The sequence below is a fragment of the Arthrobotrys flagrans genome, assembly GCF_004000055.1.
Source record: "Arthrobotrys flagrans strain CBS H-5679 chromosome Unknown unitig_1, whole genome shotgun sequence".
Lineage (NCBI taxonomy): Eukaryota > Fungi > Ascomycota > Orbiliomycetes > Orbiliales > Orbiliaceae > Arthrobotrys > Arthrobotrys flagrans.
In genome coordinates this window covers 5,737,352-5,753,453 of record NW_027137556.1, presented here as the reverse complement: position 1 = coordinate 5,753,453, position 16,102 = coordinate 5,737,352, and the positions used below count along the sequence as shown (strand labels likewise).

General features: G+C 47.6%; 4 protein-coding genes across 4 annotated transcripts; 2 read left to right on the top strand and 2 right to left on the bottom strand.

Moving 5' to 3' along the window:
* Positions 1-2,745: 2,745 nt before the first annotated feature.
* Positions 2,746-4,690, bottom strand: DFL_009701 (uncharacterized protein; the record flags this gene model as incomplete). Its single annotated transcript, XM_067639630.1, has 8 exons — positions 2,746-2,821; positions 2,883-3,879; positions 3,954-4,032; positions 4,094-4,198; positions 4,263-4,287; positions 4,377-4,414; positions 4,500-4,600; positions 4,681-4,690. The coding sequence occupies 8 exons, from the start codon at positions 4,688-4,690 to the stop codon at positions 2,746-2,748; spliced, it is 1,431 nt and encodes a 476-aa protein (XP_067487398.1).
* A 1,322-nt stretch (positions 4,691-6,012) lies between these two features.
* On the top strand, positions 6,013-7,268 carry DFL_009700 (uncharacterized protein; the record flags this gene model as incomplete). Its single annotated transcript, XM_067639629.1, has 3 exons — positions 6,013-6,406; positions 6,548-6,963; positions 7,014-7,268. 3 exons carry the CDS (start codon positions 6,013-6,015, stop codon positions 7,266-7,268), a joined length of 1,065 nt encoding a protein of 354 aa, XP_067487397.1.
* A 556-nt stretch (positions 7,269-7,824) lies between these two features.
* On the top strand, positions 7,825-14,642 carry DFL_009699 (uncharacterized protein; the record flags this gene model as incomplete). Its single annotated transcript, XM_067639625.1, has 8 exons — positions 7,825-7,875; positions 7,960-8,676; positions 8,737-9,138; positions 9,692-9,724; positions 9,788-10,027; positions 10,166-11,279; positions 11,335-11,751; positions 11,806-14,642. 8 exons carry the CDS (start codon positions 7,825-7,827, stop codon positions 14,640-14,642), a joined length of 5,811 nt encoding a protein of 1,936 aa, XP_067487396.1.
* A 445-nt stretch (positions 14,643-15,087) lies between these two features.
* Positions 15,088-15,480, bottom strand: DFL_009698 (uncharacterized protein; the record flags this gene model as incomplete). The annotated part of the gene is made up of 1 exon (XM_067639624.1): positions 15,088-15,480. One exon carries the CDS (start codon positions 15,478-15,480, stop codon positions 15,088-15,090), a length of 393 nt encoding a protein of 130 aa, XP_067487395.1.
* Between the last annotated feature and the right edge of the window lie 622 nt (positions 15,481-16,102).

The window sequence follows — 16,102 nt, the reverse complement described above, 5'->3', positions numbered from 1 at the left end:
AAAGCCGGCCTATAGACACATGTCCTCACCAACCTAGCGCCAATGTAATTATCTGAAGAGCAAAGCAGGCTTCTCTGTCCAGTTGCTGTTTCGAGGGAGACGAGGACGAGGACGGGGGTGAGCACGAGGATGAGGGGTGGTGGACTTTGTTATTTGCATTTCATTGCATTGCATATACCATCGTATGTTATGCACGGCACTGCAAACTACTTACTTAGACTAGCTGCTAGCATACTTGGGCGTCTGTATTGCCGAAAGCTAAGGACCTAAGGGACCCCGCAGAGACCTCAGCCCGATCAGCTATATATAATATCGGCTATGGTTCCGATATCCAACGCAGCTTGGTGTTGCATTTTTCGTCTGAACACTTGCAGGGCCTTTCTTCCAACTGCCAGAATCATAATGGTACTAGCTGCTATTATGCCAATGTATCTCGGATGGTCGGATTTGGAGAGCTAGTTACTTAGGTATCTCAGGGATTGTGCCGGAGGTCCGAGGCCCCGAAATGGCAGTTCAAGTACATCTATGAAAGACGCATCCATTTGGATTAGGAAAATGTTTTATATTCCTGGATCTGAAACAGCAAGCTGGCGGCTGGTCGTCTTGAGATTATATATATACCCGAACTATTGATTAGAACCTCGAATTTCGGGCCTCGATATGAATAAAGGTATTTATATAGGAGAAACCGTATTCAACGATCTGGATATCAGTATCAACGATTATAGATTTGCCTAATATCATTAGGTAAGACGAGTGGCAAACCAATGGGTCTCTTAACTTACCTCGGATAAGACCAATTGCCTAATATAAATCGATACCCGTACGTACATGGCACTCGTACCTCAGATATAGTAGGCTACCAGGTTCCGGGTATGAGACAAAGTTTAGAGTAGAAATATATTACTATCTACCTGTCAAAACGTTTCAAGATATTGCCTATGCTAAGTCCGTAGGAGATATATTAATATAAACAACACCAGCGGATAATAACCATCAATTCATTACTTCAGAATCTCGAGACTCCATAAGAAGTACTTCGTGAGTGATTATAAAATATCACACCTGGTCACCATCCCACCCCGGTGGCCCCATCCCCGTCAACCCTTCGCCATCCATCTCCATCTCACCCCTCCCCCAACTCGGGACCTCCCATCCCCAACCTCGCATACTCATCAAACTCTCTCGCCAATCCCATAACATGTGTATACCTCTAATCCGGTACAAAAAGCACACTAACATTCCCCCAAAACGGTTTCTCATCTTTTAAAAGATCGTATACATTCAACTATAAGTTCTCTTTATGTCCTTTAAAACCCGTCGGTTGACCAGCTGAGTAATCTACTCTTTCAAATACACCGTCATGATCAATATTCTTATTAGTGTGTTCGCTATCCATGGGGCCTATATCTTGAACATTTTGTAATGACCTCGCAAGTTCGTTAACATACCCCTCATCCTCAAACCTCGAAACCCCCATCCTCCTCTTCTCAAAATCAATAGAATATGCTTCGGAATTACTATAATCAATCCAATACCGTTTCTTTTTCAACTCCTCGGGAACAATGAGCCTTGGCATACCCTCCCAATGTTCCGGATAATCTATGCTAGCTTCTTCTTGATCACCACCCTGGTTAGCATCGAAATAGTATTGGGCGTTTGGATCTTGAAGCCATTTTGGACGACGACCTTTTGGGAGTTCGGATTCGTCGAGGGTGTGGAGGGGGAGGGACGGTCCAGGTGGTTGAAGATTATGAGGGCGGAGAGGAAGCAGGGGTATGCTAGTGATATATATCCAATATCTTACCAGTAAATCACACCTCTGTATTTTATTACCGGCAGCATATCACGATGATTTCGATGACTTACGGTTTATAGGCGGTTCAGAATAATACTCCACGGTCGTCAGCCCTCTTTCTGGATCCCGAGCCGGGAGGTTTAGACATTCGGTATTCATCCATGCCGGGTTGATGTCGTATACGATCTCTTGGGAGCAACATGTCCCCAACTGAATCTGACGAAGCGACTGGAGACATTCGGGATGAAAATTGCCGATATTGAGATACCAAGTTGGAATATGGTATATCGGGGTGGTTTCATATTTATCATTATTGATACGATGAACGTTCCAACGGGTACAACAACCCAACAGTATTATCGATCGGATCTAGCCTCGAATTCGAAGCCCGTATGCATTTCGCGTGGAGAGTTATGCACCATGAACGCTTGCATCTTCCAAACCAACCCAAGCGGGTGGAATCTGCTCATCATGTTACTTGCATCTGAACATCTCACGATAACTACGAAATACCCCCAAAAAAACACACGGTGGGCCAGAAATATACATTACGACCATTACCATGACATTATTGTATTTCTTTTTAGTTCAAAAAGGCTTTAAAGAAAAACAATTCTGGCGATCAAGGGAAAAGCAGCCATACAGAAACAAATATAGAAACCAGAACAAATTATGTGCACGAGAAGAAAAGAAAGGGGACATGCAAAGGGAAAGGAAGATAAAAAAAGGAAGAGAAGATAAATTTTAATTTAATTTACAAACCAAGTAATGGGATTTTATGAGGGATAGTCCGTCATCCCTCCTTCTTCACATATTCATAAACCGGACAATTTGTACCCGCATGTGGGTTCTAGATACTATTGTCGGCCACCGCCATTTTTTGAACCCGGTAAACTTCCAAGTAGCAATCCAAACCCCCTTCTTAACGACTGGAAAAATATTAACATTTAACCGATCATCTGGCCGAGCTGGTTGCCGACATCGCCCTCCTTGGCGGCGATTTCGAAGTAGCCGTAGATGATGCTATAGCACACATATTAGTTCGCGTTCAACCCGTTTAAACGAGAGGGGAAAATAAACTTACGTAACAGCCAACAAGATACCAGTACCGCTTCCGAGAGCGCCCAAAAGATCAGAAGCAACGGACAAAGCACCAATGCATGCGCCACCGAAAGCAGCAGCGGTAGGGATAACCCTCTTCAATTCTTTGTACATGCTCTGCTCACGATGTCCGGACATAACGAGGCCCTGTTCCTTGAGCTGCTTGGCAACATCACGTGGGCTGGAGCCGCTGACTTCGATCCAGGTCTTCGAGAACACAGCGCAGGCGGTGAGCATGAAGATGATGTAGATCAAGGTGTGGATAGGGTCCAAGAGAGCCTCGGTGATATTGAGAGGTGGGGACATGTAGTAGGTGATTCCAGAGGTGGCAAAGAGCTGAGCAGAGCCTTCCTTTGGTTCCCAAACACCGAGAAGACGGACGAGGAGGTTATCCGAGAAACGGGAGTAAAGGACCTGAGAGAGGAGGAAGACGTTGGAGCAGAGAGCGGACTGAAGCATAATTGGCATGTTGCTGGTGTAGAAGAGACGGACTGGGTAAGTTCCACGAGCACCACGGTTGCGGGAGGACTTGACTGGGATTTCGACACGGAATCCCTGGAGGTAGATGACGGAGGCGAAGACAACGAGGGTAGCGAGGAGGTTCATGATGTTAGGGAGATTCTGGCGGTAGAAAGCCTCCTGGAGAGCACGTTGCTTGTTTGGCCAGGTAAGGAGGAGATGGAAGAGAGCGATGATAGCACCCTCGAACTCAGGTCCACGGCCAGTGTTGATAGTGGTAGGGCTGAAAGCCTTCCAGATGATGCTCTCGCAAATGTTGGTGGCGATGAAGAGAGAGATACCGGATCCCAATCCGTAGCCCTTCTGGAGAAGTTCATCGAGGAGGATAACAATGAGACCGGCGACGACGAGCTGGACGACCAAGAGGATACAGATACCGGCACCGAGATCGCTCGGTTGACCATAAAGACCAGTCAAGACGTAGACAGTGGCTTGTCCGAGAGACAGGATGATAGCGAACACTATAATTCCCATTAGCAAGATGTCATAGAATAATAAAAGCCACGTGCCCAGATATATCAAGATTTTGACTAACATTTCTGGGCGGTTTGGTACAATTCACGGTCAGACTTCAAGTCGAGGTTAACATCAATCATGTGGGTACCAGCCAAGAGCTACCAAGGGTCCATTAGCGACTGCCTCTAATATTTTGATTTGAAGATTATCATATCATACCTGGAAGATCATGCCGGACGAGATAATGGGTGTGATTCCGAGTTCCATCAATGTACCTCTATTACTAGCCAACATCATACGGAGCCAGTATAAGGGATCCGATGTCTAAAGCGCGGTTAGAGCGTGTTATTCCCATAGATTCTGCAGACTCAGAGCCAATTGTACTAACATCTGACGAGACGATACCGTATAGACTGATATTCAATACTAGTTAGCCAATTGTCCTCATACCTCTGCAGTATTACACAGAGTACAATGATTTGTGGGGAAGTGGGCGACATACGGCATCTGGCTCATGACCAAGAAGATGAGCAGTGTTAACTATTCCAGCAATGCGGTCAGCACCTTCAATCCCTTCTCTAGTATATTGATACCTCGCATCCGACGAGAATGAGCGTGTACTTACACCTGTCCACATCAGGCGCTGCTCAAACTTGACTTTTCGCTCCGGCGCAGCCACCTCCGGAAGGAGGGGCAAGAACGGTTTGATTAAATCGAGGAATCGTACTAGATGGAGCCAGTCGCATGGTCAGCTACAGACGAGACTTCCTGAGAGACAAAAAGCCAAGTGGTCGTTCGAGACGTACAGCTACTCATGGTGGCGATATAGGAGTTAGGGTAGGTGGCGGGATGAGGACGAAGAGGAAGAGAGAATTCGGCTCCTGCACCTCAATTGCAGTGAAGCCTAGTGAATAAGAGTATCGTCGGCCTGGCTGTCGACAATGGTTCGTTCAGTCGTCGTTCGTAAGAGATTAGTATTATAAGAGCCGTGAGAAAGAAAGAAGGAGAAGAAGGAGAGGATGTTAAGGGACGAGTGTCGGACGAGGTTATGTTGTCATGAAGGGAGCCTCTTAACGGGGTTGGCCAGGTGTTGGAGTTGAGTACACGGTAACTCGTTTTACTTGTTTTGTGTGCTTGGGCGCCCTAAACAATACCCTGTCCTGTGGCCTGCCTCTTGCTCTTCTGGGCGCTCGAAACGAACGCCAGATTGCGACCACAACTTCTAGAATCTTGTGCACTATCTAATCTTTGTCCAGTAGTATCGCGTGGAATACGTCTAACGGCTTCATACCCTAATGGGGATATTTCATGCTGTTTGTGGGTGGTCTCTGCTGTACAATACTGCAGAATCGAGATCACGATCTCTTATATCGGATACTGTGGCAGCATAAAATACTTTTCAATGCATCTCGATAATTACCACACGCAACACAGTCTACCATATATCGAGCGGTCTCGTGCGCGTGCGGCTCTGCTGTTCAAGTCTTGATTCTATCGTCATATATGAATTCTTGCGCTTATCTAGGTGCGTGCGCGTATTAATACGCATTATCATGCCACGCGAGCTAGCTAGTACCTTTCCTTAGAACCCAATCCCACAGAACTCCTCCGTAGCTAAAGAACAAAACCTGCTCCCTCCATCCCATATCCAACAAATTAAGGAACAGAAATTTCTCAAAACCCAATCTCACAGAACCTCTCTACCCCATATCTACCAAATTAAAGAACAGAGACTTTCTCAAAATCTAATCCTACAAAACCTACTCTCTTTATCCCATATTTACTAAATCAAAAAGCAAAAACTCCCTTGAAACATAATCTTACAGAGCCTACTTCCTTCGTCCCATCCAAGCCAAGGAGCAGAAACTCCCTCAGAACCCAATTTTACAAAACCTACTCCCTTCATCCCATATCCACCAAGCCAAAGAGCAGAAACTCCCTCAGAACCCAATCACACTGTTCTGAGGGGGTTTCTGCTCTTTGGCTTGGTGGATATGGGACGGAGGGAGCAGGCTCTGTGGGGTTGGGTTTTGAGAAAGTTTCTACTCTTTGGCTTGGATATGGGGCGGAGGGAGTTAGCTATGTTGAATTGTTTGGAACGTTCGTGTCGATATATCTTCAAGCAGACGTCGGTCACAATGCACCGGTATCGCATGACACTCGCAATATTCTATGTCGCTACATTACCAGGCGTAAATGCTTGGTGGCAGAAAGCTGTCGGGAGATCTGAGTATGAGAATGACCCATACCGGTATACCCACAATACCAGTACGCCCCAGCCCAAAGCCTCACAAAATAGACAGTACGGCAAATGCGCCTCAGTTTCATATACAGGGTTCGACAAGTCGAGCTTTCTGAAAGCCTTTCTAGTCTTCGATTCTCCTGTCACTCGACCAGGAGTCGACGCGATCCTCTTTTACAACTCTAAGGACTGTGAATCCGACCCGGTTGTTGTTGTTGTTGTAGAGCTCAATAACTTGGACGGTCTGCAGGCTATCGATTTCAAAGACCTTGGGATAAACCTGCGCCCCAGTACGACCCGAGGGTTTAGAAGCTGTAGCCCTATTGCCTCGCCATACCTAAACGAGGCCCCGGAGGCTACTACGAGCGTTTGGTATTATGATCAACTCTGAGGGAAATCCCTTTGGATCAATCCCAACGTTGTTATGATAGACGCAAATTCTACGAATACCGTTATCGACCAACGCAGCTGCAGGGGACTCTTAGCTTTGGCGAAGCCCATGGCCGAAAATGCCAACGCCCGTTTTGCCTCTAGACTAGCCGAAGCTATGCAAAATGACTACTTCGAATACAAGCAAAACAACCCGGATGGTGTAAGTGCAGAACCAGCAGTCGTTGATCCATTTTCTGCCGATAAAACACGACCGAACAAAGTAGAAGAGCTAAAAAGTACTTTCACAGCGGCTTTAGAAGCTGGAATGCAAAGCTTGTGGATGCATTATTATGAAAACCTTTACGATGTGGTTTTATCTATTTATCAAGACTACCTAAACGGATATACAGGAATGACGGGACAGGCTCTTGGTGAAACAGACCAGGCTTCCTCCGAAATGTTGAGGGATATGGTTGTCGGTGATCCGATAGCCGGCGGCTTCGCCTCTAATGTCAATAATGAAAGGCAGAGGAAGAATCGGGCGAAAACTTCAGTCTCGTCATCAACCTAGCCCCCTCAGACACTATGGTCGAGAAAGAAGAAGAAGACGACGACGACAGACGCGGTGAAGATGACGAAGATACAACCGTCGCCAGGGTCAAGGAGGAAGAAAGAGAAGGCCGACCCGGAACGACCCGTCCAGGTGATACACCTAGAGCGAGCGAGTCCCGCCGTGACGAAATAAGCGCATCCCTTAACCCGGGCAGGGGGAACGTTTAAGGTTCGGCGCATACGGTGTAGACGATGACGAGGAACCTGACAGCGAAGAGTATGAGCTTGTTGTAGGGAAGCGTCAGGAAGGTGGATTTTGAAGTATCTCGCATCTATAAAGGATTCTCCTTGCAAGGACATAGTACCAGTACTTGCGCATTCCATACTTACGTTAGTAGTTACTTTAGTAAGGACTTATTATGTAAAAAGGCACCTAGATACTTAGTAGATAGGCCAAGTATTCCAGCGATTCGATTTGGTCATTGAATGACTTAGATTAACAGCATTGAATATTAGACCGTCGAATTAATTCGAAATAAATGTTGTCAAGAAACGCTGATGAAAATGCAACATGGAACTGTGTTGTGTCCATGCGACCGCCGCCCGAAACAGGCTAACGTCTAGGTACCCCGGACCCGAGCCTGGCTGGCCGTCGCCATTATCCGCTCCACTATCACCCGACACCATCCTAGGCCACCATCCAGCCATACGATGATACCTCTGTGACCAAACCCACTTGCCAATATCCCTCATCGCCCTTTCCTCGAGGAGTCACTAGCCCAACATGTCGACGAAGAACGCCGCGATTCTAAGTGCCGATAATAACCTTCTCCTCGTCAGTGGCAATAATTTTCCCAACAGTTTAAGCTGCAGTGGGTCCTTATTTTTACTAACACCCAACATTGGCAATGGCGTATAGGAAGAACCTCTTCTTCGACTACCCCTCGAGGTCCTCCGAAAGATCTTTAAGTCCTCCCAGAGATATATCGAGAATGACGGCAAAAGGCTTACCGAGCTTGCCCGAGATGCCGCCGCTAAAGCCCCGCAGGTCTCACAAGAGACCTCCCTCGAGAATCTCAACACCATGATCACCCGGATGCAAACCCTTAAACGGAAGATGGAAGCTCTTCACGAAGAGGAAAAAGTCGTACACGCGCAATCCCGGAAACGTGTTTCTCATTTAAATGACCTACATTCTCTTTCGTCGTTACTGGAAGATGGCTACGAATCATGGAGTAAAATCCGTTTGGATCGGTTTATGGTAGATTACATGCTACGAAACGGATACAGCAACAGCGCAAAACAGTTAGCAAAAAAGCAGGGTATTGAGGAATTGGTGGATGTAGACGTGTTCGTCCAATGTTGGACTATTGAGGAAAGCCTGAGGAATAAGAAAACGACCGAGTGTCTAGCCTGGTGCGCGGAGAACAAGAATTCACTGAAAAAGATCAAGAGCACACTAGAGTTTGAGTTACGGCTGCAGGTGTATATCGAATTTGTGAGGGAACGGAAGCTGAAGGAGGCAGTTGCGTACTCGCGAAAGCATCTCTCCGGAAGTTATGATGCACATACTAACGAGTTTCTCCGTGCATCTTGCATGCTGGCTTTCCCTCCTGAGCGACCTGGCCCTTACAGGGTAAGTTACCATATTGCATCATCGGCGGGGTAGCTTTGCTAATACGTCGGTCGGGGATAGGCTCTATACGCCGAGGATCGTTGGAACCATCTTGTGAAAACGTTCGTATCAACCTACCATAGCCTTTACAACTTGCCCCAGGAACCTCTACTCCATGTCGCTCTCGCTGCCGGTTTGTCATCGTTGAAAACTCCAAGTTGCCATTCCACTCTATCGACACGGCATAACACTGCCTGTAGCGTTACGAGTTTATGCCCAATTTGTTCTACAGAGCTCAACGAGTTGGCGAAACCGGTACCGTATGGACATCACACTACTAGCTGGGTAGACCATGATCTTATAGTGCTACCGAATGGAAGGGTTTATGGAACCAAACGACTCTCAGATTTGGCGGGGAAGCTAGGCCTCGACGGTGGGAAATATAGAGACCCAATCTCGGGCGAAGAATTCGAAAGGGGAGAGGTTCGAAAAGTGTTCATTTCATAATGTCGGAGAGCTGTATACGTTGCTTCTATTCAAAGCTGGTTACTTATCGGATGGTGCAATATCATGGCGTTTTGGGGAACCCTTATTGCGGTGGGCAGGATGTATTATACTGAAGTGTAGCTTGGATTCCTGGTAGCGACGTTCTCGGGTTTCTTTTTTGTTTCTTATCGCCGCTCCATAATAGTATTCAATAGCAATGGAATCTGGTCCTTTTCCTTTTCTCTTTCTTTCTTTTTTTTTTTTTAAGTAGTAAGCTTGTAGTCTCGGGGTAAAGTTGAGTGTCGGCGTGGAATGGTGTTTCGACGCGACCTGAACTTTCGCTAAACATTTCCCAACCACGTTCATCCTCCAAACTCACACCACGGCCTCATCACCAAGATCAAACATCAAACCAGCTCATCTCAAACCCGACTACCCCTTCAGACCAGCTTCCCCAGACCCTATCTTTCGGCCCAAGTAGAGCCGAATGCGACCGAACTTATAGCCAAGGCAACATCGCTGAGGATCACCTCGGTGAGTTCGCCATCAGATTATCAAACCACATCCTCCGCAACAAAAAATTGTAAGGCGAAACCTTGCATAACTTCACCGTTGCTCCTAGTATCTGATTGCAGCTAGCATATAGGTAGCGACGATGAAGGGCCTCGACGAAGACTGGCCGACGGCCGTTCACCAGCGGGAAGCGCAAGGCCTGCGCAACAGCGACTTCACAGCTCTGGTACCGGTTCGGACGACGCAATCGGTCTCAGTTCAACAGCGACACGAACTCGAAGTCCAGCGACCTGCTAAGCCACCAGTAAACCTCTCCACCCTTCGACATGAGTTAAAGCACCCGAATATATCGGAGGAAGACATGTTCAAGGATGTAAGATAACAAAACTCACCAAAACCTCTGAATTACCACCACCAGCTGCCCATTTCCCAAATCGAAGTTTCCTACTACAATATTACGGATTGTTAACGCGATCATGTTTACCTCCCTCTTCGCAATGGATTTTGAAAGGCTGTACAAGTGCGAAAACGACGAGTGGAGGAATATGACAAGGAACGAGAACGAAATCGCCTCAATGCGGCCCGGCGAATCCTCGAAGGTCATAAAGAAATAGTCGGAATATGTGTCCAAATGTGCCCTCGTTGGGATCGCCTACGCCGCGCCAACAACAAATCCGCTATCAGCACATACGAAGTAGACGAAAATGGTTACTTTGGTGAATCCCGAGCTGTCAAGTCCTGGCATCGCCCTGCCGCCGGGGATGCAGAGGATCTCCCTGAGGATCTCCGAACCGAAGAGACTTTGATGAAGACGATGGACTACCTTGTGCACGATATTATAGACAAATGGGCGTTCTCGAACTGTCAAAACTTTGTTTGGGATAGGACAAGATCAATTCGCCAGGATTGTTCGATCCAGGGCTTGAACTCGGATGCTGTGATAGAATGTTATGAGAGGATAGCACGCTTTCATATCTTTTCGTTACAGCAGTTGTCACATAAAGAGAATTTCCACCGGGGACAGGAATTGGAGCAATTGTCCAAAACATTGATTTCGTTGAACGAACTATACGATGACCGGAGGCGGTTAATTAAGCAAGGGAAAAGACAATACAATCCAGAGACTGACTTCGAATCTGAATTCCGGGCTTACACTCTCGTATCCAATCTTTACAACCCACTACAAATCGCCAGAGCACTCCAATTGCCAGCTAGGTTACTCGAGACGCCGGTCTTTAGAATAGCCCTTCTGTTGTTCAAATATGCCCAAAGGGCCAATCACGACGACAGAAATTTGTTCGGGAATACTTCGAAGTCGGAAGCAACGCTCAATTGGTCTTCCCACTTCTTCGACTTAGTATACAACCCGTCAACGCCATACCTCCTAGGTTGTCTCGCAGCCCTCGAGTTTATGAATGTCAAGAAAGGTGCTATTAAGACCTTTGAAAGGGGGTTCCCACCTCAGAAGAAAGCTAGTCGCTTAACCCTTCTGCAAAAGCTTGTGGACGCCCCATCAGAGGAAGACGTTAAGACTGCGGTGGAACGATACGGTTTGAAGACCTCTGAACATGATGGGGCTGTCTTCATGGTATGTCCGCGGAAGAGCCAGCGGTCTACATGGATTGGTAATCTTCGTCACTAAGCCGTTATTTACAATGTTTATGCTAATAACGATATTAGCACAACCCCCACCGGTCACACCGCCGTTTTATTTGGCTGTTGAAACCAAGAGAGGACAAGCTACGACTGGAGAATTCGTTCCTGCTAGATTTTTCATCGACGAACCAGGGTGCTACCGCCGCGTAGTGAGCCAATTATGCGAGGAAGAAGTCGACATCAAATACAATGACCCGGTGGAGCAAGAACCGGTGACAGATGGGCCATCCCATATTGTGCAATTTGCGTCCAGTTGGGAGTCAGTTGGAACCATTGTGGCTGACCCTCACGATGTAGTTGACGAAGATCCTGCACAGAATGCCCTCTTCGATTTGATAAACAATACTAGGAATGGTAGAGTTCCGGCGAACCGAGCTCAGGACTTGATAGCTTTAATAGCGAAAAAGAAAAAGAAAGCGAGAAAGCATACATTTTCGCAAGGTATACTCGATCCCCATTGACCTTGGTTTCAATATTTGCTAACATCTAGAACAGCACCGACCAAAACTGTGAAGCAACCAGTACGACAGCCAGTGCAGCGCCAGGAACCACCGCCCTTTCAAGGATTTGCGAAATCGGGGGCCGCGGGTAGCGCAGCTTCAGCCCCGCCCCCCCAGGCCCCTAGCCAGTTCAAAGCTCCGGTAGCTCCGTCTGCCTTTCCGTCCCGAACAACGACACGAGAAGCAAGCCCTGCTGTACAACCTCCTGTCGTATCAGCATTCGGTGCTCGCCCTCCCGTATCGGCGTTTGGCGCTCCCGTTTCGGTATTTGGTGCGCGGGCCGCGCCCGTATCTGCATTTGGACCCAGGCCAACAGCTCCTGCTCCACCTGCGTTTGGTGGGACACCATCAGAAAATCCATCTGCATTTGGTAAACCAGCGGGTACTTCGGCCCCCCTTCGGTTTGGTCAGAAACCGCTAGAGAGCACGTCGGCGCCGGCCCCAGCATTTGGCCAGAATTCAAATACTGCATCGTCAGGCACGCCACCCCTCCAGTCTGTGTTCCAATCCGTAACAAATGTGTTCCCGCCAACGGCGCCTCCAGTTTCCGCTTTTGCGGCACAGCAGCCGGCCCAGAAGTTGGACGAAGGGCCTGAGAAGCAGCCAGTCTCAGCATTTGGCACTAAGCCGAAGACTCATGTGGATGCGCCTGTCTTTGGCCTGAAGTCGACAGGGGACCCACCAGCGACTGAAGCAAAACCCACCCCCGTATCCCTGTTTAATCAAAAACAAGCAGCTATTGCTACGGGTCAACCTGGATCCCAAGGCCTATTCGCTGACGCAGCCGCTAAGGCTCCGCAACCAGTATTTGCGAGCACCCTGCCCGCTCTCGACCCGGGAGCATCGCCATTTGTACCCAGCCAGACACCAGCTTCTAAGCCTCCTGTAACCTCTATATTTGACTCGCCTAAACCAAATCCCTCCCAAGGATCTAGCCAGTCGATATTTGACACACAACCGCCTACAAAGCCCATTACAAGTTTCTTCCCAGCGCCAGTACCGGAAGCAAAGACCTTCCCTTCAGCCCAGCAATCGGCGCCGTCTATCTTTTCAACAACTCCGGCTCAACAACCCCCCAAGTCGATATTCGATTCAGTACCGCAACAACCCATATCCAGCCTTTTTCCTTCGACTACACCAGAAACTAAAGCGTCAGCACCACCAGCACAGTTCCCAGCCTCAACTAGTACACCTCAGGCTCCTCCGCCATCATTCTTCCCGTCTGCACTATCAACTACAACTCCTCAAGTTCCTCCACCAGGGACATCCATTTTCGACCAAGCTCTACCCAAGGGCCCAGAGGTGCCTGAGGCTGCTACTCAGACACCACCTGCGCCGAACTCACTAGTGACCTCCGATCAATTAACGCCAAAGTCGCCACCAGCTTCAGATCAACCAGCGCCACATGTCTCACCACCTTTAGTACAAATTATAGAAGACCCAGATCTAACTAAAGAAGAAGCCCCGCCATCGAAAAGGGTGAGACTAGCACCATCGGGCCTTCCTATTCCTGAAGATACTAGGGCACAAGACCAAAACCTCCCAACTCCAACTGCGCTGACATGGCGCGATGTAATCAAACCCATTCCGGCTGAATTCATCCGAAAATTCGATCCGAAACGTGATGCCGAACCTTGGTACCCAGGAATAGATTCCCTGAGTAAATTCCAATATACCGACATCACACAGCTCGCTAGTCGACGTCAGGAACTGAAGAACTCTGCGTGGCATAAGCTTCGATTATCGGAATGTAATCCCAATGGGATACCAGCGCTTCTGGAGGCGGGTCCGCCAAATACTTGGCAATTGCAAATTGTTTGTGCGGACGAAAGGAAGAAATCTTTGAAGTGGTTTATGCATAAATTTGGGGGTTTGGTGCAGAGGGATGGGGAGGATACTTACCAAGACGAGCATGTAGCGAGCTCTCATATGAGAGGACAGGATGGCATGATCGGGGGCATTATATTTGGGTGTACGGCGACGAGTTCAAGTAAGGGATGGAAGAAGATATTGGCACATGATAAGGGGGTGCTACATCGAACGGTGAATAATGCACTGAAGAAGGCTCCAGAAGGCAAAATTCAGGTTCTAGTACTTGCATATACAGGCGAAGGAACAACAAGGAAAGCGCAAATAAAGAATATCAGATCTGCTTTAGGCGCGCTTGAACTAGAAAAAGGAGGCAAAGTTCAGATCAAAGTTCTGGTGGTTGAGGAGTTGACGGATTTAGAGATGTTGGACAAGGTGGTGAAGGAATTTGGCGTCGGGCAAAGAAAAGAACAAGAGGCGGCAGAAGCGGCAGAAGCGAGACAGGAGTTTGTGCTTTCTGCTATTACTGCCGTCGACGAGCCGGCTGCTTCTGTGCGTCGAAAACGATCATTAGATGAATTAGACGAACTTCTTACGGCACAGTTGCTATTGAAGGGTGAAAAGCCCAGCAATGGGAACAAAAGCACAGCGAAGAGACGACGGTACACGGATTTCCAGAAGCCGCCAGCACATATCTACGGATTGCCACCCATCGAAAACGAGTTTGTGAAACCTACGCTGCACGAAAAGAAGCTCAAGAAACGGAAATCGATAGAAGAAATTGCTGACTCAAAAAGGAGAAAGGTCAAGGCCACTTCTAACCGTGTCTCAAAGGCTCTTAATTCCGTGTCTGCAAAGTTCGATGCTTGGGCACTGCCAGATGGGGACGACGACTTACTAGCTGCTGATTCCATGCTAAATAACACTCCACCTGGCCTTGGGGCTATGCTGGAGGGATTTTTCGGACTGACTGGGGATTGGGACGATTTTAGTCTCGGAGGAAGGGATGATGTTGCAGTTTAATCTACGGTGAGCAGGCGAATCTGAAAAACAGATGGCCGAATCTGTAGCTTCTCTCTGCCTGATTTGTATACTCTTACTACGACCCCTTCTGTTTCTTCTGTATAACAATGTTTTTCTCTCTCATAAGGGCCATGGAGTTACCAGTATATATTTTAGCGGAGCATCATTGTCGGTTTTTACCTTTATCTTTGTATATAGAGGGCGCTGTTTATAGATCAAATTTTAGCCTGAGAGAGGAGCTACGATCAATTGAAAGAAGTCCACGGTGTCACTTAGCCTTTCATACAGAAATTTAAAAAGTGCGAGTAGAGCACACTAAAAACATATATCCTGCCTGCAGCCCCATATGCCCTGATACCCTGCACGCTCCTTTCCATAGATGATATACATTTTTAAAGTAAAGACCATCCGTATAAATTCCCTTCATCCCGAGTTCATATCAACCTTACCTCCACCCTTGTTCTTCTTGCATAGGCGCTCCTCTGAGAAGCTGGATGACAGCATTGGGGAGAGGGAGTGAAAGGTCCGGATTAAGGATTTGGTCAACTACTTCACCCCCACCAGGCCAGTTCCTAAGGGCTGGGATGCTCGGTTCTATAGCCCACGATCTGGAAACATCAGGCATTGCTCCGGTGTCCTTTGTCAGCAGAAACCTTGATTTTGGGCGGATAAACGGTATATCGTTTGTTGCCAACATAAATTCCACTTTCGCATGGAATTCGATATTCGGGATGAAGTTTCGACCAAGGTGTTTGACATAATTGGCCCAAGATCTGTTCAGGTAGTCGCCATAGGCTGCAGAGAATGGCTCACCGGGCTGAGCTGACCAAATTGGCATGAAGGGTAGAAATGCCATGTATTTGATGATAGTCGGGGCCGAGGAGGGCTGAGGTATTGTAAGAGGGCTTGGAAGAAGACGATGAAGAGGACAGCTAGGACTATGAAGAGGGCGACCAAGGTTAACTGCATCTGCTAGACATCAACGCCATCGCCATCGGTCTTTATGGATAGGATAACGGTATCGTTCGACATCTTGAGAGCCGTTAGAGGAAAGGGAAGACGAAAACGATATTTTATATATACAAGTCGGCAATTCGAGATCGAGAACTGGAAATCTATGACGCTGGAGGTTCTTCGAAGAAGTCTTGATGCTGGGTTCGAAGTAGAGATACCGGAGGAAATAGAATTGAGGAATACATAGGCGGAATGCCATACATGATTTCTACCAGTGCGCTTTTACAGGAGCGCATATCTGTGGGATGTTCTCACTACAATCTCCATGCTAAGCAGATGTTCCTACATCTGAACTGCGATTAAGACCAAGGTTAGACAAGCTCACAAAGTTTTCATATCGATACAGGATATCGAATGATCAAGACATCGGATTTTTGAACAAAAAGAGGAGTCTTCTTTTGAATTTTTCAGAAAATTACTACTATCGATACTTTCTTTTGGCTTCT